Source organism: Myotis yumanensis, unplaced genomic scaffold (genome assembly GCF_028538775.1).
Source record: "Myotis yumanensis isolate MYYU_CA2020_CCGP unplaced genomic scaffold, mMyoYum1.0.hap1 SCAF_5, whole genome shotgun sequence".
Taxonomy (NCBI): Eukaryota; Metazoa; Chordata; class Mammalia; order Chiroptera; family Vespertilionidae; genus Myotis; species Myotis yumanensis.
In genome coordinates, this window is record NW_027223756.1 from 84,327,816 (window position 1) to 84,353,118 (window position 25,303).

Below are 25,303 nucleotides of genomic sequence, written 5' to 3' on the forward strand. Positions count from 1 at the left end.
CTTCTCCTACGCTGAAGCCAGTAAGTGGAAGACAGGCTGTTTTATCAGAACTAAGGTTCAGTTTCTCCATACCACCAGGCCTCCTCCTCATATGTGGAATCTAACGAACCAAATAAACTGATGATCAAAAACAGGTCCAGAGTCATAGAAGCATGAACAGACTACTGAACCCCAGAGGGAAGGCAGGGGAGGGTGGGTGGGAAGAGATCAACCAATGAACTTGTATGCATATTTGCATAACCCATGGACACAGACAATGGAGTGGTGAGGACAGGAGCAGGCTGGAAGAGGTTAATGAGGGTAAATGGAGGGCCTATGTAATACTTTCAACAATAAAGTTTTTTTTTAAATAAAAAAATAAAATGTAAGTTAAGCTCAGCTGGCATGGCTCAGTGGTTGAGCATCAACCTATGAACCAGGAGGTCATGGTTCAATTCCCTGTCAGGGCACGTGCCCAGGTTGTGGGCTCGATCCCTAGTGTGGGGCATGCAGGAGGCAGTCAATCAATGATTCTCTCTCATCATTGTTTCTCTCTCTCTTTCCCTTCCATTCTGAAATCAATTAAAAAATATTTAAAAAATCAATGAGACTTTCATGACAAAATTGTAATTATAAAAGAATTTAAAGTAAAATATGTTTGAGGAAAAATTACCTGAACTTTTTTTTTTTTAACAGCAGAAAGTGACCAAATTTATTATGTATGTACATATGGGCATTCTCTAAGAATATGAGATCCCAAGACTTATCAAGCAGTTAAGGCTTACAAGTCATCTTGAACGAAGGAGAAAGGGGGTAGGTTGTGGCTTGAGACTTCAGAGGGCAGGAAAGCAATTTACCAAAATAAAATTACCTGAACTTGAATGCACATGATACAATAATTAAAGAAGAGATTTGCAGTTTATCTAGAAATTCATAATTATAAGGGGACATTTTCATATATCCCCTCAGGAAATTAAGAACATTTGGTGACATACAACAGCTTAGAAAATGGTTAATAAAATATTCCTATGAAACTACAAAAATGCTATTTTGACAAAAAAATGCACATACTTAATTTTTTTTTTAATTATTGATTTCAGAAAGGAAGAGAGAGGGAGAAATAAACGTCAATGATGAGAATCATTGATGGACTGCCTCCTGCACACCCCCTACTGGGGATCGAGCCCACAACCCAGGCATGTGTCTTCCTGGTTCATAGGCTGACGCTCAACCACTGAGCCACATTGGCCAGGCACAATGCACAAACTTTTAATCACATACAATCAAACATAACTGGAAACATACTGAGGGATTCACTCAGCTTCAAGTAACAGGAAACATCCAGTCTTCCTGACAGGAGGAAGAGGCAGATTCTCACATGGAAGGACCAGGTTAAGGCAGCCACTGCACATGCAGCAGAGAAACAAACTCCCAGGTCCTTTTTGGCTGTAACATTATAGATGTCATGGTCAATAAAGAACACATCCTAGCACTATTAACAGCATATTTTCTATACAAATTACATCTTATACGGATGTAATCTGGAGAAGAGGGGATTCAGACACCAGTTTCCAGATGGACACATGATGGCTTACAGAAAAATCCAACATGATGGATCTTTGATGTGAATCTTGAGAAAACATCAGTGGAAACCTACACCTCTAAGAAAGTGTAAATCAAATAACTGGTGGTGGTTATGAGGATAGTCTTAATTGGAAGGGCAAAGGATCATACTCAAAAGTCTTATACAACTGTCTCTTCCCTGTGTGGTGGTTTCAAAATCTGATGTGTTACTCATTTCTCCTTTTCAATCTCATGCAAGTGGGGCTACTTGTGAATCCTAAGATGGAACCATAAAGGAGGTGAATTCTAAAAAATCTAGGTCCTAACATTACTGACAGGGGAGTGAATATCTCCAACTCTAGATTTTTTTTCCCTTCTACAGGTCTCTCTCCTTCTTTTTATGTCTTTTCTAAAATCAAAGTCTATTCAACAAATAATCAGTCAGAATAAAGAACAATAAGGACCCAAATGTGAAAATATTAATTTCCATGAAACTATATTCTTTCATGAACTTGCCATACATAAAATTTATTCCAAGTGTTCAATATTTTACTCCTGTCACCCCAGAAAAAGAGCTTTTTCAGTAAAAAAAAAAAAGAAAAAAGAAAAAAAAGGTAGACTATATTAGTGGACTAAGGATACCCGGAACTGTACAAAGCCAATAGGAAAATCCCAACAAATACCAAACTGTCATTTTATAATAGCACCTTCACACAGGACAAATAAAACAGTATAAAAAATTTAATCTAATTGCACATTAGAAATACACTTCAGTTCACCCAGGGATCTAACAGGCTTCAAAATGGAAAGAAAATATTAATTCATTTAAGGAAAAAGCGTTATCTAGTAATTTTATGTACTATTGCTGAAAGAAAACTTCGTTATCTCACCTCAATATTTATTTCTTAAGTTATAAGTCTATATTGCAATGATGCATTTTACAAAACAAGCTTGATAAACACTATGTATATACAAACTTAAGATGAATTCTTTCATGTTGAAAGTTTTCTGGAACATTTTACATGGATTAATTTCCATCAAGCTTTCTCATGTCACATGTAATTTTATCTCTCTTCCCTGAGATTTTTCACATGTAAGGATGTGTGCATATTAAAGCCTTCCTCACACTGTTTATGTTCAAAGGTTTTATCCAGTGATTCCTTTCATGCTCTTGGAAGGACCTGGGATGACTTAAGTCTTCCCCTACATTCAGATATAGTGTATCTGAAAATTTCCCACATTCCTTATATACCTATTATTTAAAATTTATTGATTTTTAGACTGGGAGAGGGATAGAAACATCAATGAGACAAAAACATCAACGTTGATTGGCTGCCTCCTGCATGCTCCCCACTGTGGATCGTACTCACAACCTGAGTATATGCTCTGACTGAGAATCAAACTGGCAACCTCGTTGCATGGGTCAATGCTCAACCACTAAGCCATACCAGCTGGGTCCACATCTCCTTTTATACTAAATTATGATCATCAATGAAAATGATAACCTCTCCCTACAGGTCACTTAATACAATCAAATTAATACTTGGATGATTGCCTTCACAGATCCATTCCCTTTCCTTTTTGGTGCTTCCACTGGGGAAAAACATTGGGCTTGTATAAATACCACTCGGCTCATAGAAAAAAAATTTAGGATAGGCTAGAACAGTGCATGCTCACTTCTGTTCAATAATTTGTGTGCAAAATGGAAACTTTCCCACAGTTTTTTACATTTAGTTTCTCTCTAGTGTGATTTCTTTTGTGTCTTTGAAAACCTTGTAGAGAATGGAAAGCTTTAACTCATTGCTTACATTCATGGTGTGTCTCTCCTGTGAGTCCTTTCATGCTTTTGAAAATAACTGAGACAACTGAACACTTTTCTAAATATTTTACATTCATAAATTTCCTCTCCAGTGTGACTACTTTTGTGTGTTTTTAAAGCTGTGAAATCGCTGTAACCATTGCCACACTGCTTACATTCATAGGGTTTTTCTGTGTGCGTCCTTTCACGTTTTCTAAGATAATTAAGACAACTGAACTCTTCCACATGTTTTACATTCATAATGTTTCTCTCTAGTGTAACTTCTTTCGTGTGTTTTTAAGGAAGTGTGATCACTATAACCTTTACCACATTGCTTACATTCATAGGGTTTCTCTCATGTGTGAGTCCTTTCATGTCTTCGAAGATAATTAAGACAAGTGACCTCTTTTCCACATGTTTTACATTCATAGGGTTCCTCTCCAATGTGACTTCTTTTGTGTGTTTTTAAGGAAGTGTAATTGTTATAACCTTTACCACATTGCTTACAGTCATAGTGTTTCTCTGCTATGGAAATCCACTCATGTGACTCTAGGGTAGTGTAATATCTTGCTTTACTATGTCATCTATATTCATAAGGTTTCTCTTCAGTGTGATTCCTTTTATGTTTACGAAGATAATTGGGACTACCGAATGCTTTACTACATGTTTTACATTCATAGGGCTTTTCTCCCATGTGACTTCTTCCGTGTGTTTTGAAGGAAGTGTGATCGCTGTAACATTTACCACATTGCTTACATTCATAGAGTTTCTCTCCTGTGTGAACTCTTTCATGTCTTCGAAAATTATTAAGATAATTGAACTCTTTTCCACATGTTTTACATTCATAGGGTTTCTCTCCAGTGTGAGATCTTTCATGTATTTGTAAAGAACTGTAATATCTAAAGGCTGATCCACAGTCCTTACATTTATAGGGTTTCTCTTCTGTGTGAATTCTTTGGTGTGTTTTTAAGGCAGTGTGACCACTGTAAGCTTTACCACATCCCATACATTCATAGCGCTTCTCTCCTGTGTGACTCATTTTGTGAGACTGTAAGGAACTGCAATATTTGAAGGCTTTGCCACATTGCTTACATTCATAGGGTTTCTCTCCTGTGTGCATCTTTTCATGTTTTCGAAGGTAACTGAGACAAGCGAATGCTTTCCTACAGGTTTTACATTCATAGGGTTTCTCTCCAGAATGACTTCTTTCATGTGTTTTGAAGGAACTGTGATCTCTGTAGGCTTTACCACATTGCTTACATTTATAGGGTTTCTCTCCAGAGTGACTTCTTTCGTGTGTTTTGAAGGAACTGCGATCTCTGTAGGCTTTACCACATTGCTTACATTTATAGGGTTTCTCTCCAGAGTGACTTCTTTCATGTGTTTTGAAGGAACTGCGATCTCTGTAGGCTTTACCACATTGCTTACATTTATAGGGTTTCTCTCCAGAGTGACTTCTTTCATGTATTTTGAAGGAACTGCGATCTCTGTAGGCTTTACCACATTGCTTACATTCACAGGGTTTCTCTCCAGTGTGACTCCTTCCAGGTATTTGATATAAACTGGGAGAGATGGATGCTTTCTCATTTTCCTTACATTTATAAAGTTCATCTCCAGAGTGAATGGTCACGTGTGCTGGAAGGATTGAGAGATCACTAAATGCTACCCTGCATTCCTTATATTTAAAAAGTTTTTCCCCAGTATGAGTTTTTTCATCTACTTCAACATAGCTGGGACTGAAGGCTTCACCACATATATTATGTTCAAAAGGTTTCTCTCCATTGTGATTCCTTTCATGTTTTTTAATACACTGGAGATAACGTGTATATGGCTTCTCTCCATATTTCTGATAGTTACATGGCTTGTGTTCAGTGTGACATCTGACGTTTCCATTATGAGACGAATGTTGTATGGAGGATTTCCCACACACACTGTATTTACATGGCTTTCCTCCAAGCGATTTCTCATTCAGATTGAGATCTGAAATAGGGATGAAGTTGTCTTCACACTGACAACCCACTTTCCCATCACAGATTCTCTCTACCACAGGACTTCTGGAAAAAAGAAGAAGCATATTCTTCATGATTTACTTATGATCTTATATTTATTAGAATATTTGAACTATATTTCTATGATTTATAGCAAAAAAGTAGGTTTTCTGCCTTATTTAAATGGCTTAAATTGAATAAACGGGATGCTGTGCAAGAGGACTTCGGCCTTGCTATTATCAAACAGTGACATTCATATACAGGGTTTATTAACGCTGTTCTTCATTTGAACTAGTTTTCAAATACTGAATGCCTTTGTCATACATAAGAAAGTAATTTGGTGGAAATTTTCTGAGAGGTCAATTTTGAAGCAGGGTTTTTTGTTTGTTTCTTTTTAAAATTTCATAGCATAACAGGTTTCTCATGTAAAACAGTGTTTTCTATTGAGTGTGACTCACGTTCGTTTTCTCCTCTGGTTTCTGTACAGATCTTCAATGTCATGGTTTTTCCAATCCTTTCCTAAAATACAGACCCAGAAAATTTATTCCAAAAGTGGTAGAAATTACAGAAACATCATTAGATTCTATTTCTATGATGAGCTGTGACCACGCCCAGTTTATTTATCAGTGTCCTCCCTTCCCACATTATACACATTAGAACAACTTTGATGGGCAAGAAACACTTGTCCTCTAATTAACAAGGTGAAGAAAGTTGTCATCCATACCTAAGGAGGCCAGGTTCCTGAAGGTTTCCCACATCACATCTCTGTAGAGTTTCTTCTGTGGAGTAGCCATTAAAGCCCACTCCTCCAGAGTGAAGTTCACAGCCACATCCTCAAAGGTTACTGAGTCCTAAAATAGTACAAATACGTGCACAGTACATGAGACTGACAGCACTGGACACCCAGACTTTATTTACAGGAAGGTTACATATAATTCTGTTGTCTCCATATATTTAGTCTATGACTTTTATCATCAAAATATTCTGGGTTCACATTTCCTTCCATATAAATTTAACCTTATCATAAACACATGAAAATTAATACTTCTTTACAGTGATCACATTACATCTTATTTTTCTCTAATGGCAGAGCATGATGAGAAATGACAAATGCTATTCAAATAAAACCAATATTATAATTTTAAGACTTCCACCCTGAGGGCTTCCAGTCAAGATGGTGAAGTAGGTAAATGCTGTACTTGCATCCTCCCACAAGCACATCAAAATTATAACTATACTATAGAACAACCATCATTGAGAACCACCTAAAATTTGGCTGAACAAAATTCCTATAACTAAGAATATAAAAAAGAAGCCACATTGAGACTTATAAGGGGTGGAAATGTGCAACGAGCTGTTCTCTCACCCATGTGTGATGGTTAAAAATTAGGAGGGCTATCTCAGCTACAGAAGTTCCCCCCTGAGGAGCAAGAGCTCCCAGCGCTGGGAAAAGAAGTTCCCATAACATCTGACTGTGAAAGCCAGTGGGGATGACGGCTGAGTGAGACAGGGCTGCTGGAGTCCTAAATATTCCTCCTAAAGGTCCTGTGCATGCACTTACTCAAACTCACTTGATCTGAGTTCCACTGCCGAGTCAGCAGCTCAAAAGACACCAGGGCCCTGACCGGTTTGGCTCAGTCGATGGAGCATCTGCCTGCAGACTGAAAGATCCCAGGTTCGATTCCAGTCAAGGGCATGTACCTTGGTTGTGGGCACATCCCCAATAGGAGGTGTGCAGGAGGCAGCTAATCGATGTTTCTCTCTCATCGATGTTTCTAACTCTCTCTCCCTTCCTTTCTGTAAAAACTCAATAAAATACATATACTTTTAAAAAGACACCAGGAGGGAAGAACTGAATTGTCTGGATTTAAGGCAAGAGCTAGAGGGGCAGCTTTTTCCCAGACAGAAATGCTGGAAGAAGCCATTGTTCCTTTGCTGAGCCTTTCCCCATAGAGCCTGTAGGTGGCCATACCTGAGTCTCCATCAACCTGGATAAACTGCCCTGGTGACTCTCTGAAATGTTGCCCCACTCATCTTGCAGGTCCAGCCAAACTGTTTCCAGTGAATTTTCCACACAAAAGCCTGTCTTGGATCATGCTACTGACTTTCCTAAAATCTTTCAAAGATTCATAACTCTCCCCCCCACCCCCTCACTACCACCAAAGCATCTGGCCTCAATGTGCCCCATACCTCTTGCTAAGTGGTCCCAGACCTGACACTAGCAGTAGACCACCACAGATTGCATCTTGGCCTCTCCTAGGCACCTCCAAGCCCAGCACAATAGCAGACATCTGCAGATCACTTTGTCGTTCATACCGAGTGGCCTTGGGCAGGGTACAGATGGCAGCTGATCTTAGCCTAAACTTCCAATGAGGCCACAGAGACAGCACACTTAGTGGCCAGCTTTATTATTTTAAATTTATTTTTATTTTATTTTTTTGGTGGTCAGCTTTAGACTATGCCAGAGCACCATGCAACCACTTCCATGAGCGACATACTCAAGGGGCAGTCTGTGGTTGAGGCCAGATATTTTAGCCAATTGGCCTGAGGGTAAATCCTCCCATTGACATGCCAACCCCAACTGAGGCTAGACTACACCACCAGGGTGCACACAGCCCAAATAAGGGAACATCTGGAGTGCCCAGCTCAGGTAACTGGGGAGACTGTTTCACTGGGATCTACAGAATATCCACTACAGAAGCCCACTCCACCAAGATCAGGAGACATAAAAACACAGGGAGGCAGCCAAAATGAGGAGAGAAAGAAACATGTCCCAAATGAAATAGACAAAATTCCAGAAAAAGAACTCAACGAAATGGAGGCAAGCAATCTACCACAGGCAGTATTCAAAACATTGGTCATAAAAATGCTCAATAAACATAGAGGAAGAGTAGATATACTTAAGTGAGAATTTCAACAAAGAGATAGGAAACAAAAATGGAGATAGACCGCAGTCAGAAATGCAGAATACATAAGGAATCAACAGTAGAGTAGATGAAGCTTCTTATTGCAGAGAAGCTAGAGGGCAGATTTAGGTCTGTTAATATATCTTACATTTTATTTGAAATATGTCTCTTGAAAATCTGAGTGTGTTTTGCCTCTTTCTAGAAATTATGGAACGTATTCATAAAATATCAATATAAAGAATGTTAATTGATTGCTTTTAGTTGCCATTAAGAAAGATCAAGGTTTCTGAGTTAACAATTATAATTAAATTGGAAAGAAATTATATGGTTTGGTAGTGTCGAGTAACACTCCCTCCACGTTCTCTCCCTCCACGTTCTGCGTGGAATAGGGTTCGGTATCTGAAAGAGGAGCCGCACACAAGTGAAAGAAAAAGACACGAGATAATTTTGCAATATTGGGGGACCAGGCGGGCAAGTCCCGAAGGACTTCCACTGATGCTCAGGCCGCTCCAAGCTTTTATTTGATCTTGGGTAGCCCTAGGGTAAGGAGGTTTGTCTGGGGTAGCCTTAGGGTAAGGAGGTTTGAATGACACATGGATTAGCTCATTGGTAGACAATTTCCAGAAATAGGCAGAATATATGATCAACAATAATCAACAAGGATCTACACAAGTATCTAAGGAATTAAGGGAACTAAGGTGAGGATGCTTCAGCTATTATTACCTAAATTAACTGGGTGGTTCCTAGATTAACTGGGTGGTGCAGTTCTGACCTTTGCTAGGACTTCAAAGGTTACTAGCTTTTGGGGGTCTCTGTCTAAACTCAGCTAGGGAAGACAATGAATGGACTCCGGTGAAAGGGCGAGGGCTAGGCCCTCCACCTTGCCCCAGGGTAAGGGCTACGCCCTCCACCTTGCCCCAGGGTAAGGGCTACGCCCTCCACCTTGCCCCAGGGTAAGGGCTATGCCCTCCATCTTGCCCCAGGGTAAGCACTCCATCTTACCTTGGCCACATGCTTGGCAAGGAGCTTCTTCCCGGAAGTCTAAGCCTCTGCTAGCCACACCCAGGAACAAGACACCGACTTGTGCCTGGCCAATCGGCAGAGCACAGTCCTTTCTCCTCCCCTTACTCCAACTCCGCCTATATAACCCGTCTCCACACAGAGTTATGTCTCTCTCTGCTTCCTGCTGCTGTGTCGGCAAGGTGGGGGAGCCGAGCTAGCTCGAATAAAGACTCTTATGCTTTTGCATCGGACATGGCTGGCTCCCTGATGTGGTTTCTTGGGGATCCTGAAATCTGGGCATAACATCCAGCAGGTAGAAGATATAAAATATGAAATACTTATTGCTCTAAAGCTGGTTATTTCTGAATGGATAAGGTTTGTAAAGAAAGATCTTGAGGGAAATACATAGGTAATGAATTTAATTAGGTAAATGAATCTATCAAAAGTAAGCTAATATAGAATTTGTTTTGTTCTTTTTCAGTCTGTTAAAAGGGAAAAATATTTTTCCTATATCTGCCTAGAGAGCAAAGATTCTACATATCATTAAATAATCATATGTCATATTGTGTTAATCAGGTACTTGATTCCTTAAAAACCTCTCTCTTTAATCCTAAGAAGTCAAGTTTTGTAGCCTGTGTTTGTGTGTGATTCCTATTGTTGTTACTTGGGTAAATAATTTGTTTCATAATGACATATGATCTTTTGGCCAAGTATGTTTCACAACCTTCCCGGGTCTTAAATTTTTTTTAAATATTTTTTTATTGATTTGAGAGGTAGGGAGAGGGGAGAGAGAGATAGAAACATCAATAATGAGAGAGAATCATTGATCGGCTGCCTCCCACACGCCCCCTACTGGGGATCGAGACCACAACTCAGGCATGTGCCCTTGACTGGAATTGAACCCGAAGCCCTTCAGTCCTATGCTCTATCCACTGAGCCAAGCCAGCAAGGGCCTGGGTTTTAAATTTTAAGAGATTTTTTCTTGACTTAGAATTGGCTTTGAATCATTACAACTGGCTCCTGGAATATCTCAAGGATTTATTCTCTCTCCTTTCTAAAAAAGAAAGTTTAAACTAATTAGGCCTATTTGATATGTTTAAAGTATGTGCACAGCTTTGTCAAATAAAGAAATAATAGCCCTGGCTGGATGGCAATTTTATTTTCTATGACAACTTTAGATAGAGAATCTAAAGGTTTTTGCAGATTGGCAAGCAAAGTAGCAGTTTTGTTGACTATAATTATCAATGTTTTTGATAAGTTATGTAAAACATGCTGGTGGGCCACCATTCCCCACCATGGCAGGAGGGTATAACCAAAGAAGTATGTTCATCCCTATGAAGAATGTATCCTGGAACATGTCAAGCTACTTGAATAAATAGCTTGAACAAGTTAGTGGCTGGTCTCATTTCCTGGATGGACTGATAAAGTAGTAACTAATGAAGAAATTATATGGTTTAAAGTAGTAACAAATCTGGCATATGCAGATTTGACTAGCACTAACCAATTCCTGTATGCTGACATTAAAGTTCCATATAGGAACTACCAAGAACACTGCCTGCACATCCACATCCCCTCCACCTGATCTCTTTTTTGGTATGAATACTTCCTTGGTTAAACTCTCCTACCATGGTGGGAAATGGTGGCCCACCAGCATCTTTTACATAACTTCTCTCTCTATATATAAAAACCCTGCCTGCACTGAGATGCTAAGATGGTTTTGAAGGCATGAGCCTGCCATTTTCTCAGGTTGTCAACACCTGAATAAACCTCATTACTTCTCAACCAGAACCTGTCTCACAAGTTTGGCTTTCATGGCAGCAGGCAGCCAGAACTGCAGGTCATTTTCAAGGTTTTATGAAGAATAAAGAATGGAGCTCAGCCAGTGTTGCTCAGTGGTTGAGCATCAACCTATACACCAAGAAGCCGCTGGTTTGATTCCTGGTCAGGGCACATTGTGTGCTTGATCCCCAGTAGGGGAGTGCAGAAAGCAGCCAATCAATGTTTCTATTTCTCTCTCCCTTTACCCTCAAACAAATAAAAAACATATTTTTTAAAAGGGGGACCCATGATATTAAAGATGTTTAAAAAAAAGAATAACGAATAGAGACAGTGGTCATCCATGGGGCAGGACAGAGATGAGTCATAGACGGGAACACTAGGAAACCCTCACCACTGCCCACAGGCCGTTTATAAATCTTGACGACTCCAAAGGTGTTCATATTGTTATTACTAAGTCTTATCCCAATACAGGTTGTACAGTCTTTTATTATTTTTATAGGATATGTTTATTGATTTGAGAGAGAGAAAGAGAGAGAGGTTGTGAATAAACCCACAACCTAGGTATGTGCCCTGACCGAGAACCAAACCCGCAATCTTTTGGTGTACAGGATGGCCCGCCAACCAACTGAGCCACTTGGCCAGGGCTGTACAATCTTTTCTGAATATATTTGATGAAAAAAATTTAAGAAGTAACTAAGGTTGGAAAAGAATATAATTTATATGTTTGTCCTGTAATGTGGCAATCTGAGGTTTTATTCATGGTTCGGACAGAAAAACTGGTAACAAGCCAAGTGTCTTTAAAAAGAATGGGTTACATAAACTCATCATCATATATACTATTTCAAAACAAGGTTATTGATAATGAAAATATCTGGAGGATTTGCCAATAGAACAAATAATTGCAATATATATGCCATGTTACATTTCCTATAACCTGCAGAGATGAGACCCCCGGCCCCATCCAAGGTTTGGTTGATTGTGGAGACTAACACACGTCTAACAGGATGAAGGGGTTTATGATTACATAACTGAGGCAGAGTCTTGTGGAAAGCAGGGCAGGCCTCACAAGCAGGTGCAAATTGCCTTGAGAGAGCAAGGAAAGGAGCCTGGCCTGTTTTTTTTGTTGTTGCTGTTTTAAATTAAATGTATTTTTATTGATTTCAGGGAGGAAGGGAGAGGGAGAGAGAGAAACATCAATGATGAGAAAGAATCATTGATTGGCTGCCTCCTGCACACCCCACACTGGGGCTCGAGCCCACAACCTGGGCATGTGCCCTGACAGGGAATCAAACCATGACCTTCTGGTTCATAGGTGGACACTGAACAAGAGCCATGTCGGCTGGGCTGGCCTGGGGTTTTGATTGAGGTTAGGGGTGGGATAGGGTGAGAGTTCCTATACACAGACACAGAGGGGGCTTTTATGGGCTGGATCTCCTGCAGCACCAAAGGAGTGAGCAGCCAGGTTTTTATATCACCTTGTACAAATGTGGGACACACAGGGAAATGAAAGGGTTGTCAGCTGTCAAATAATAGAAAATATATCTCTTGGTCTCTGGACCAAGTTCCTGGCACAGAGCTCCTAAAATTCTTCTAAATTCCAAAGGGCACTAGGAGCACATTTTGTTCCAGTGAATAAACCCTGGTTGGGGATCTGAATAAGGGCCCTCACCAGAAAGATCAGACCATAAATAGGGGTGTGGAATTCTCAGCCCCACTCCCATCCCACAGAGAGGGCAGAGGGGTTAAAAATGGAGTTAATACCTGATCATACCTACACAAGGAAATCTCCATAAAATCCCAGTAAGGATGGGGTTCGGAGAGCCTCCAGTTTGGTGAGCACATCCATGTAGTGGGAGGTTGAGGCACCCCAACAGACCTCACTCAGTCTTACTCTTCATCTGGGTATTGATCTGGATCCTTTATCATATCCTCTAATACAGCGATCGACAACCTGTCGGACCTCACGGACCACCAGTGGCCCTCGGACCAATGGTTGGCGACCGCTGCTCTACTAGTAATAAACTGGTAAATGTAACTGTCTTTTTTCTGAATTCTATAAGCCACTCTAGCAAACTGATTGAACCCAAGCAGGAAGTTATGGGAACCTTTGATTTGGACAGAAGTTGAGAGAAAACTTGGGACATACTACCTGCAATAGTTATCTGAAGTTGTTTGGGGGTGTTGGTGGGGGGGATGTTTTATGGGACTGAGCCCTTAACCAGTGGGATCTGACATTTCTCTGGGAAGATAGTGTTATTTGAGTTAAGGTGTAGGACACCCAGCTGGGATCACTGAGAATTGCTTGTTGTGAGAAAACCTTTCACACATTTGATGACTAGAACTGTCAGAAGTGAAAGTTAGAGAGAGAGAAAGTAAAGACTTGCCAGAGGGAAGAACTGGGGTTTTCCCTACTCAGGATGAATATTGGGTTTTTCCAACACATCAGCAGTGAAACATTGAAACGTGGAGTCAGAGAGCTCTGATTTTTCATGTAGCACTATGGAGCTCAGGAGGTGCTATTCCCATTCTCACAAGAAAATAGCAAAGAAACTTAAAATCAATGACTCTTCTAAGATCTGTCACAGAATTAAGGTCACAGGGCAACCCACCACCTTCAGAATTGGAAAGAGACAGAAGATAACCAGGCTGAAATATACCTACGATATTCTGCTCTTTTTAATGAGGCCTGTTCTCAAAGATTCTGTTCCCTATTTATATTCAGTACCCCACTAACATTACTAGGGGCACCTTATTTACATTTAGTGTGATCCTAATATAACTGTAATTTGAAACTTAGTACTGACTACTTGTATAAAGCTTTGTGCATTACAGGACATGACAAAATTAATTCAGAACCTGTGGTAAAGGCCCCGAATTAAACAGTGTCCCTTGATCTTTTTGAGTATACTGTACTTTGGATTTTCAACTGGATCAAACTGTTTTTGTTCCCTCCCTCTGTCTTTCCCAACTTTGTTTTGTTTCGTTTGGTCACTGAATATAGGCCAATGAAAAGGTATCCCTCTCTACTCGTGTTTATATATATGTTTCCTCCGGAGGGCCTCAAATCAATGCCATCAGGGTTAGGCCCCTCCCCCACAACAACTGGTTGCTTTATAGAATTTAAGGACCCCTGACTTAAGTTGGCTTGAACCAATCTTTTGGCCGTGCCGCAGGGGTGCCATGGGTGCTGTCCCCTTAACCCTGAGGGTCAGGATCTTTAATGCAGCATAGGCAGGGGGAGCAGCAGTAAAGGTACTTAATACCTGGGGAGCCCTCTGGAATTAGCCCTCTAAACTGAGAGAAGCTCCAGCCCAGGGATGCATGAGAACCTTAAACTGAATCCAGCTGACAGTTTCCTCAACGTAAGAACTGAAGCCTGGGGGAGGGGGGGGGGGCGGGGGAGGGAGAAAAGAGAAAGAAAGAAAGAGAGAGAGGAAGGAAGGAAGGAAAGGAGGAAGGGAGGAAGCGAGGAAGGGAGGGAGGGAGGGAGGGAGGGAGGGGGGGAGAGAGGGGGGAGAGAGAGAAAGAACTGAAGCCTAAAAGGTCTTTCAAGATTTTTAGCTCTAATCAGTTTGACTCAATGGATAGAGCGTCGGCCTGCAGACTGAAGGGTCCTAGGTTCAATTCCGGTCAAGGGCATGTACCTTGGTTTCGGGCACATCTCCAGTAGGGAGTGTGCAGGAGGCAGCTGATCGATGTTTCTCTCTCATCGATGCTTCTAACTCTCTATCCCTCTCCCTTATTCTCTGCAAAAAATCAATAAAATAGATTTTTAAAAAATATATATCTTTGTTGATTTCAGAGAGGGAGAAATAGAAACACCAATGATGAGAATCATTGATCGGATGCCTCCTGCACACCCCCTACTGGGGATCGAGCCCACAACCTGGGCATGTGCCCTTGGCTGAATCAAACCTAGGACCCTTCAGTCCGAAGGCCAACGCTCTATCCACTGAGCCAAACCAACCAGGGCTCAAGATTTGCTTAAATACATTTTACATTTGTTGAAAAATGGATAATGAAGAAAAGTGACTAAATAGTTTCAAGGTGACAAACCCAGGGAGGGTGTAGAGAAGACTGTACACAAGTTAGATCTAGGCAGATTAGAGACTGACGCCCTAAATCCCCTCAGACCGGATAGACTCCCTCCCTGTGTCCCACAGGGAGTTGCTTACGGGAACAGGCCATTGCTTTGCCCCAGGGCAAGTATTTAAAGTGTTTTTCCTTGTCATACAGGTTTGGCTCAGTGGATGGAGCGTCGGCCTGCGGACTCAAGGGTTCCAGGTTCGATTCCGGTAAGGGCATGAATGAGCCTTGGTTGTAGGCACATCCCCAGCAGGGAGTGTGCAGGAAGCAGCTGATCGATGTTTCTATCTCATCGATGTTTCTAACTATCCCTCTCCCCTCTGTAAAAAATCAATAAAATATATTTTAAAAATAAATAAAGTGTTTTTTCCTAATCCGGGGTGGGCAAGCACCAGTACACCAGTCCTTCCTGCCCTGTTCTATTTAATTACATAACGCTGGCCATGGCAGGATACCGCATGGTCTTGCCTGCACCCACACAGGGTCCCCCTGGAGGTCGTTTCCCTTCATAAACTCGTGATGCAATGCTGGAGTTGTCAGCCTCTTTTGTCTGTCTCTTGGCCGGGACAGTATCAGAGAGGGGCAGTATGACAGGACAGAAAATGGAGGAAAGTTTCAAAAAAGAACCTCCACCCAAAGGACTGCCCATAGGATACCGGTGCCCAGGAAAGGTCCTGCGGGTAAAGGAATGGGGATTCACAGAGCATATTCCACGTGGTATTCACAACTTTCCCCTCACATAAAATAATCTTTAATGTGAGGCATCCATTGAAGGTGGGAAAATATGAACAATTACATGCTGGCCAGTGTGGCTTGGTTGATTGGAGCATTGTCCCCTACACTCAGGGAAACTAGAGCCAAAGGCCTGCACTAGTCAGTGGATAAAGGATCCAAAGGAAAGAAACACAAGCATTGGAATCAGCTCAGAGGAGCAGCCTGCTTCCCACAGGACAGGAGAGCCACTTTCAGAAGGTTCCACATCCTAGAGTCCCAGCGGTTCTCAACCTGTGGGTCGGGACCCCTTTGGCGGTTGAACGACCCTTTCACAGGGGTCACCTAAGACCATCCTGCATATCAGATATTTTCATTATGATTCATAACAGTAGCAACATTACAGTTATGAAGTAGCAACGAAAATAATTTTATGGTTGGGTCACATGAGGAACTGTATTTAAAGGGCCAGAAAGTTAAGAACCTCTGCTGTAAGCCATACTTCTAGTTCAACAAGAAAAACCACTGGGGGAGGGGAGGCGGGTGGGCGGGCAAGAGGGGGTGTTGGGAGGGGTGAATGGAGGGATTGAGCAAAAAAAAAAAAAAAAAAGAAAAGAGAAAAAAACTCATGAACAGGGACAACACTGGTACTGCCAGGGGGAGGGAGGGGAAGGAGGATATAGGAGGGATAAATTTTTATGGGCAAAGACTTGACTTGGGGAGGCTAACACACAATTCAGTGGACAGGTGATGTGTTGTAGAAAAAAAAAGAAAAACCACAAGTACTTATTACTTTCGGAAAATAATGATTTGCTATTTCTATGACAAGAAGAAAGTTCTTAAATAAGCACACTTGAACACTTCTGATGTTCAAATCTTAAGCCCTGGAATTCCATTTGAGCACCCTCCCTCCTCAAAACAAAAGAACGAAGGCACTTCAGAAAAGTACAGAAATTTATAGGCACCGCTCAGGGGGGGAAAATGAGAAACACGAAGTTCAAACGCATTCGATGTAACACTGGAATTTTTTTTCTTCCTGAAATTGATCTCTCATACCTCTTTGGAAATAACTATTTTATATCACCTTTCAAGAGTATTGATTAAATGCATTTTATTCTCATTGACAAATGGACACCAAAAACAAAGTAAATACGTCTTTTTAAGTGACAATCCCAGGGAAGGGGCCGAACACCCAGAAAAGTTTCCAAAGAGGATCTCCAGCCAAGGACTTCCTGGGATGTCTGTGCCCAGGGAGGGTCCTGGGACAGGGGGCAGGGATTTCATACACCGTATTCCAGGTGGTGATCCTCAGCTTTCCTCTCATGTAAACACAACTACACACAAAAAATATTTATTTTTAGAATTGAGTTTAGAGAGAAAGGAAGGGGGGGGGGGGGAGGGAGAGAGATTTGTTTTCCACTCATTATGCATTCGTTTGTTGCTTCTTGTCTGCCCTGACCTGGGATCGAACCCACAACGCTGAAGCCAACTGAGCGACTCGGGCAGGGCAACAACGAAATAAAGTGAGTCATCCACTGAATGTAGAAAAATGATAAACAATCAATATATATCTGTTTTAGAAATGCCCGCTGGAAGAGAAACAGTGGATGCTCTGAATCGGAGACCAAAGGCGGCGTTCGAGAATGCAGGCAGAAATATGAACATTTATGGATTTAGTGCCAGTCCCAGGAAGAGCCAGGCCGGAGGGACAGGGTCCTGGGTTTGAGACCCCGCCCCCCGAACATTTCAAAAACTTCAGGTCTCTGAGAAGAAGGGACCGGAGACCACAGACCACAGCTCCTCCCACGCACGAACCCCCGGAGGCAGAGTCACAATGACCCGTGGGAACTCCCCGTGGTCCCCGCACCATCCAGGAGACGCGGGGCTGTGGGTGCAGAGCTGCCGGGAGAGGCTCCGGGACCCAAGTCCCCGCGCCCCGCGATGGCACAGGGCATCCGGCTCCAGGCTGCCCCCGCCCCGCGCTGCGAGCCCGAGGGGACGGAGAGCGCCCGGGGGGACGGAGAGCGCCCGGGGGGGACGGGGAGTGAGGGGACGGAGAGCGCCCGGGGGGACGGGGAGTGAGGGGACGGAGAGCGCCCGGGTGGGGGTGGGGGGGGGGACGGAGAGCGTCCGGGGGGGGGGGGGGCGGGGACGGAGAGCGTGGGGGGGGGGGGGACGGGGAGTGAGGGGACGGAGAGCGCCCGGGTGGGGGGGGGGGCGGGGACGGAGAGCGCCCGGGGGGGACGGAGAGCGCCCGGGGGGGGACGGAAGGGTGGGGGGGGGGCGGGGAGTGAGGGGACGGAGAGCGCCCGGGGGGACGGAGAGCGCCCGGGGGGGACGGGGAGTGAGGGGACGGAGAGCGCCCGGGGGGACGGAGAGCGCCCGGGGGGGGACCGGGAGTGAGGGGACGGAGAGCGCCCGGGGGGACGGAGAGCGCCCGGGGGGGGACGGGGAGTGAGGGGACGGAGAGCGCCCGGGTGGGGGTGGGGGGGGACGGAGAGCGCCCGGGGGGGACGGGGAGTGAGGGGACGGAGAGCGCCCGGGGGGACGGAGAGCGCCCGGGGGGGACGGGGAGCGCCCGGGGGGGTCCGAGAGGTCCGAGACCCAGCAGAGCCGCCTCCACAGCCGACTGGGGCCGCAGCCTCCTCACTTGCCGGCGTGGCGGCCAGGTCCCTCACAGTCGAGTCCACCCAGCGCCTTGAGGACGCCCCCGCGCACACTCACCATTTTCCGACGGCTCCCAGGGTCCGACACTGTTTAAAACACTGGTGAGGCTATGGGGCCGGGAGCGCACCCACGACAGGAGCACCCACGACAGGAGCACCCACGCTTCTGGCAGACGTGGCCCCACCCACCTTCCCTGATTGGACAGTTCTGCCTTCCTTATTCCTGAGTGACAAGGTAGGGGGGCGGGCGGTGCAGGTCAACGCTCGGCAGAACCAGCTTTGGTTGGTGGGCGGGGCCTGTCCCTTCCCAAACCGTTTATACTCTCTTTTTGTTTTAATCCTATTTTCCCATTGATTTTTAGAGAGAGGAAAAGACAGAGAAACTTCGATGTGAGAAAAACACATGGACAGGTGGCCTCCTGCACAGGCCCTGACCAGGGACCAGGTGGGGAGGAGCCTGCAGCCAAGCTATATGCCTCCGACCGGAGTCCGACCCGGGACCCCTCGGTCTGCAGGCCGGCGCTCTATCCACCGGGCCAAACAGGCCAGGGCCGTTTATACTTTTAACACCACTTTGTCCTGGTTCTACAGGGGCCCTGGCATCTCCCTGCCCCGCTTTCTGAATGTGGGGACACAGGTGTGCGAAGGGAATTCCAGACCCAGTTTCCAGATGGAGCTTGTTTACAAACCCATTTAACGTAACGTAAATAGTCTGGCTCCATTTGATCTTTGAATGCTGGCAGGTTGAGACCTCCATCCATCCTTCCTCCACCTCCATATCTGTGGCGGTTTAGGGTCCCGGGACCTCCCAAGGGGCCGGTTCTGATGGCAGCGTCATCTAGGAGCAGGAATTCTTCCCGACCAACCATAACCTGGACATTTTACACTCAAAGGAAATGTTCCTTAGTTTTCGACTGTGTCCTTAGAAATGTTGAAATATAAAATGGCCATAATATCCCTAAAGCAAATGAATTCCTATTTTCACCAATATAACAAAAAGAAAGATTTGGAAAGGTCGGATGTACCTGAAAACTCAATATACTTAACACAGTGGTTCAAATATCTAATTTATTTATTTGAATAGCTTAATATACATACACCTACCAAGGAATGCATACCTTTAATGTATATAATTTAACGGGGTTGTATTTTAGTATATTCACAGATAATGTGCAATCATCACAATTTTTTAACATTTTTGTTATCTTAAAAAGAAGGGACTAGCCCTGGCTGGTGTTCTCAGTGGTTAGAGCATCAGCCAGGACACTAAAGGGTCTTGGATTCGATTCCTGGTCAAGGAGCAGGTTCCTGGTTTGCAGGTTCTATCCCAGGCAGGTCAAGGTTGGGGCAGACCTGGGAGGCAACCAATCCATGTGATGTTTTCTTTGTTCTTTTTAAAAAAATATATTTTCATTGGTCCTAACCGGTTTGGCTCAGTGGATAGAACGTTGGCCTGCGGACCAAAAGGTCCCAGGTTCGATTCCGGTCAAGGGCATGTACCTTGGTTGCGGACAACATCCCCAGTAGGGGGTGTACAGTGAAAGGGCGAGGGCTACACCCTCCATCTTGCCCCGAATCCTCCATTTTTGGGCAGAGCCATGTGCTCAGCAAGGAGCTTCTTCCCGGAAGCCCAAGTCTCTGCTAGCCACACCTAGGATTTCTTTAAACTAACCAGTGATAATCAAGGGAAGTGCGTGCCATAGACACAACCACATCCTGTGTAACAAGACCCAGACTTGCGCCTGGCCAATCAGCAGGGCCCACAGTCCTCTCTACTCCCCTTACTATAAAACCCCTCTCTCCACGGAGCTGTCTCTCTCTCTGCTTCCTGCCGCTGCGTCGGCGAGGGTGGGGGAGCTCGAGCTAGCTCGAATAAAGACTCTTTGCTTTTGCATCGGACACGGCTGGCTCCCTGGTGGTCTCTTGGGGATCCTGAAACCTGGGCATAACATACAGGAGGCAGCTGATCAATGTTTCTCTCTCATGGATGTTTCTAACTATCCCTCTCCTTTCCTCTCTGTAAAAAAAAATCAATAAAATATATTAATATATATATATATATATATATATATATATTTTCTTTCATTGACTTCAGAGAGAAAGGGAGAGGGAGAGAGAGAAACATCAATGATGAGAATCATTGATCAGCTGCCTCCTGCACGTCCCCCACTGGGGATCGAACCTGCAACCTGGGCACGTGCCCTTGACCGGAATGAAACCCGGGACCCCACAGTCCATAGGTTGACACTCTGTCCACTGAGTCAAACCAGCCAGGGCTAATGTTTTCTTTTTTGTTCCCTCTTTCTCTCTCCCTTCCTCCCTTCACTCTAGAAATCAATGCAAAGAATATCCTCAGGTGAGGGTTAACACACAAAAAAGGGGCGCTGTGCCCTTTATCAATTCTCCATCTTTCCATTTTCCACCTCCAAGCTGCGGTCTTAGGCAACCTCTAATCTTTCTGTCTTTATAGATTTTCCTGTTCTTGATTTATGTTGTCTTTGTAACTGACTTTAGTAATTTAGCATATTTTTTCAAGGAACATCCATGTAGTAGCATGTAGAAGTATGAATACTTCATTTCTTTTTTGTGGCCAAATGTCATTCCATTCTATGAACAATGCACATTGTGTTTATTCCTTTATTAATGGGCATTTAGTTTGTTTCGAGCCTTTGGTTATTCTGAATAATAAATGTTGCAATTAACCTACATGTACAAGTTTTTGTTTGGATATATATTTTTATTTTGGGGGGGCATATACCTAAGGAGTGAATTGCTTGAATATATGGTAATTCTATGTTTTCTTTAAAAAAAAAATATATATATATATATATATATATATATATATATATATATATATATATCTGGCACGGCCATGGCATACTCAGCCCCAGGGTGCCTTATGTGCCATGCCAGCTCAGCCTGGTTCAGTGACCCTGAGTGGGGGGGGCGGTGAAAGGATTGAGAAAAGACAGACAATAGAATGAAAGCTGGGTCTCTGTGGGATGCTGCTCCCTGATGAGGAGACAGCGCCAGTATCCACAAGCCGTGTCTTTATTTTATAGCAGATGCCACGAGGCAAAGTAGGGGCGTGATCAAGTTGTTTACAGCATTCTTGAAAGTTTCAACCTCACTTAACTACATGCACCCGAACTCTATCACAAGGCATGTGGGGCCATGTGTTTGGACCATAGGTTCAAGCTTACAACCATAGCTGTTGGCTATAATTGTGCTGGGAGGGCCCTGCCCTTCCAGCTGGGACTTGCACGTGGCAATGAGAGGACCCTGTCCTTTCATTAGTCCGAGGCTTGAACCTGGCCAAAACACTGTAGCCGAGCTATATATATATAATTGATTTCAGAGAGGAAGGGAGAGGGAGAGAGAGAGAGAAACATCAATGATGAGAGAGAATCATTGATTGGCTGCCTACTGCACGCCCCCTACTGGGGATCGAGCCCAAAACCTGGACATGTGCCCAGACTAGGAATCGAACCATGACCTCCTGGTTCATTTGTTGATGCTCAACCACTGAACCATACTGGCTGGGCTTGATGATAGTCTTGACAAATCAAAGAATTAAAAAATGGGCTGGAAGATGGTGTTCTTAAAACTTCTATGTACTTATTTGTCCAAATGGTTCTCCAAAATCTGACTAATGCCTTCTTTGTTTTTGCCTTCTAAATCTAATACAAGTAAGGCTATTAACAAATTCTAACATGGAATTATAAAGAAGATGGATTCTGGAAAATCAAGTTCCTAACATTACCCACAAGGGGACTATTTCCAATTCTAGATGTTGTTGCTCTATTATAGGTCCATCCTCTTAATCAAAGTCAATTCACCAAATATCAGTCCGAAGGAAGGACAAAAATCAAAGGCACATATGCACAATCAATATTTGACAAAGGAGGCAAGAACATACAATGGCGTCAAGACAGTCTCTTGAATAAACGATGGGAAAATTGGACAGACACGTGCAAAAAAATGAAACTAGACCACCAACTTACACCATACACAAAAATAAACTCAAAATGGATATAGGACTTAAACATAAGTCAGGAAACCATAAAATCTTAGAAGAAGCCATAGGCAGCAAAATAGCAGACATATATCGTAGCAATATCTTTACTGATACAGCTCCTGGGGCAATGAAAACTAAGGAGAAAATAAACAAATGAGACTAAATCAAAACAAAAAGCTTCTGCACAGCAAAAGAAACCAACAAAACAACAAGAAAGCCCACTGCATGGGAGAACATATTTGCCAATGTTATGTCCAATAAGGGCTTAATCTCCAAAACGTACAGGGAGCTCATACAACTTAACAAAAGGAAGATAAATAATCCAATAAAAAATCAGCAAAGGACCTAAATAGACATTTTTCAAAAGAGGACATACAGAAGGCCAAGAGACATATGAAAACATGCTCAAAGTCACTAATCATCTGAGAGATGCAAGTCAAAACAACAATGAGGTACCATCTCACACCTGTCAGAATGGCTATCATCAACAAATCAACAAAAGACAAGTGCTGGCAAGGATGTGGAGAAAAAGGAACCCTTGTGCACTGCTGGTGGGAATGCAGACTGGTGCAGCCACTGTTGAAAACAGTATGGAGTTTCCTCAAAAAATTAAAAATGGAACTCCCATTTGACCCAGTAATCCCATTTCTAGGAACATATCCCAGGAAATCAGAAACACCAATCGGATAGGATATATGCACCCCTATGTTCATAGCAGCACAATTTACCATAGCTAAGATTTAGAAACAGCCTAAGTGCCCATCAGTAGATGAGTGGATTAGAAAACTGTGGCACATCTACATGATGGAATACTATGCTGCTGTAAAAAAGAAGGAACTGTTACCATTTGCAACAGCATGGATGGACCTGGAGAGCATTATGCTAAGCGAAATAAGCCAGTCAGAGAAAGATAAATATCACATGATCTCACTCATCTGTGGAATATAATGAACAACATAAACTGATAAACAAAAACAGATCCAGAGACAGAGAAGCATCAATCAGACGTCAAACCTCAGAGAGAAGATAGGGGAGGGTGGGGGTAAGGGAGAGAGATCAACCAAAGGACTTGTATGCATGCATATAAGCCTAACCAATGGACACAGACACCAGGGGGGTGAGGGCATGAGTGAGGGCTAGGAGGGTAATGGGGGGATAAGGGCACATATGTAATACCTTAATCAATAAAGAAAAAAACTGTGGTATATGTACACAATGGAATACTACACAGCTGTAAAAAAAAAAAAAAGAAAAAAGAAGAAATTCTTACCATTTGCAACAGCATGGCAATATCTTTACCAATACAGCTCCTAGGACAATGGAAGCTAAGGAGAAAATAAACAAATGAGACTATTTGTTTTGCTGTGCAGAAGCTTTTTATTTTGATGTAGTCTCATTTGTTTATTTTCCCTATGAGGGAAGGCAGGGTGGGAATGGGTGTGGGTTAAGAGATCAACCAGAGGACTTGTATGCATGCATATGAGCATAACCAATGAACACAGACAGTTGGGGGGTGAGGGCATGTTCTAGGGGGGTGGGAGGGACTGGGGAGAGGTCAATGGGGGGAAAAGGAGACTCATGTAATACTTTAAACAATAAAAAATTTATATTTAAAAAAATCAAAGGCACAAATATAAAAATAGTATTCACATAAAACCACTTTATTTAATAAAATTGTGATACATAAAATTTATTCTAAATATTTATTAGTATAAAAATGGGAAAGGCTCTTATACCCATCACCTCCAAAAAGGAGCTTTGTCTGAGGGAAAATAGAATTTATATAATAATAATCTAGGAATATAAAGGATTGCCACAAGACCACTAAGAAAATCAAATTAGCAAACTGTTAAAAAAAAATTAGCAAACTGTTCTTTTTAAAATGGCTCCTTAACACGGAACAATGAAACATTGTAAACAAAAAATTAACCTAACTGCATATAAGAAATATACTTCAAATATCTATGGATCTAAAAGACTTCAACATGAAGAAAAATATTAAACATTTTAAGGGAAAAGTACTACTTTTTTAATATATATTTTTATTGATTTCAGAGAGGAAGGAAGAGGGAGAGATAGAAACATCAATGATGAGAGAATCACTGGGGACCAAGCCCACAACCTGGGCATGTGCCCATGACCGGAATCAAACCTGGGACCCTTCAGTCCACAGGCTGACTGTTACAGTAATAAGTTTAGCGAGTATAAGATAGTATAATCAAATTTCATTTCTTTATTAGAGTGAATTTTAAACTTTACTTAGAGGTGAAACTTAACTTGTGTGTGTGTGTGAGACCCTGATAAGTAACTTGTAACGCCCTGCAAGCTAACTCCTGACAAATTACTTGTAAACAACTCCCAGCATGTTAACTCCTGATAAGAAACTTGTAACCCCCTGCGTGTGCATCCTGATAAGCCCAGAAGGCCACCGGAACACACTGACAGGAGACACTGAAGAAGCCTGTTATAGTAATAAGTTTAGTTAGCATAAAGTAGACTCCACTTTGTATTAGTATAAGTTAGCATAAGTAGACCCCATTTTATTCTTAGACCATAACTTGTAAACAACTCCAAAAAATAAGATGTATGTATGTTTGATAAGCTCTGAACATGGTCACAACTTTCCCGCCTGAGTGTATACCTAGATAACAGGGCGGCACCCGTGTATGGCACCCGATATGAGACACTGAAGACGCCCAGCTTCAAGGATTTAAGGAGAGCAAATCCGCTGCGGTTCAGACGCTTGTCTGCCCTCCACAGACAGGATGCTCTCCTCCCCCCTGAAAACTGCCGAACTGTGAAACTGC

General features: G+C 43.0%; 1 protein-coding gene across 1 annotated transcript; it reads right to left on the reverse strand.

Moving 5' to 3' along the window:
- Positions 1-3,830: 3,830 nt before the first annotated feature.
- On the reverse strand, positions 3,831-18,616 carry LOC139010974 (zinc finger protein 709-like). The gene is made up of 4 exons (XM_070416111.1): positions 18,537-18,616; positions 6,053-6,179; positions 5,787-5,847; positions 3,831-5,394 (listed from the first exon to the last, which is right to left on the reverse strand). Exons 1-4 carry the CDS (start codon positions 18,537-18,539, stop codon positions 3,921-3,923), a joined length of 1,665 nt encoding a protein of 554 aa, XP_070272212.1. The 5' UTR covers positions 18,540-18,616; the 3' UTR covers positions 3,831-3,920.
- Positions 18,617-25,303: the final 6,687 nt, after the last annotated feature.

What these genes read in the sequence shown, in the direction of transcription:
- LOC139010974 (XM_070416111.1), bottom strand. An exon ending in CAGGAACCTGGCCTCCTTAG is followed by an intron (nt 5,848 to 6,052) that starts GTATGGATGACA and finishes TCTGTATTTTAG; the next exon opens with GAAAGGATTGGAAAAACCAT. An exon ending in AACCAGAGGAGAAAACGAAC is followed by an intron (nt 5,395 to 5,786) that starts GTGAGTCACACT and finishes TCTTTTTTCCAG; the next exon opens with AAGTCCTGTGGTAGAGAGAA.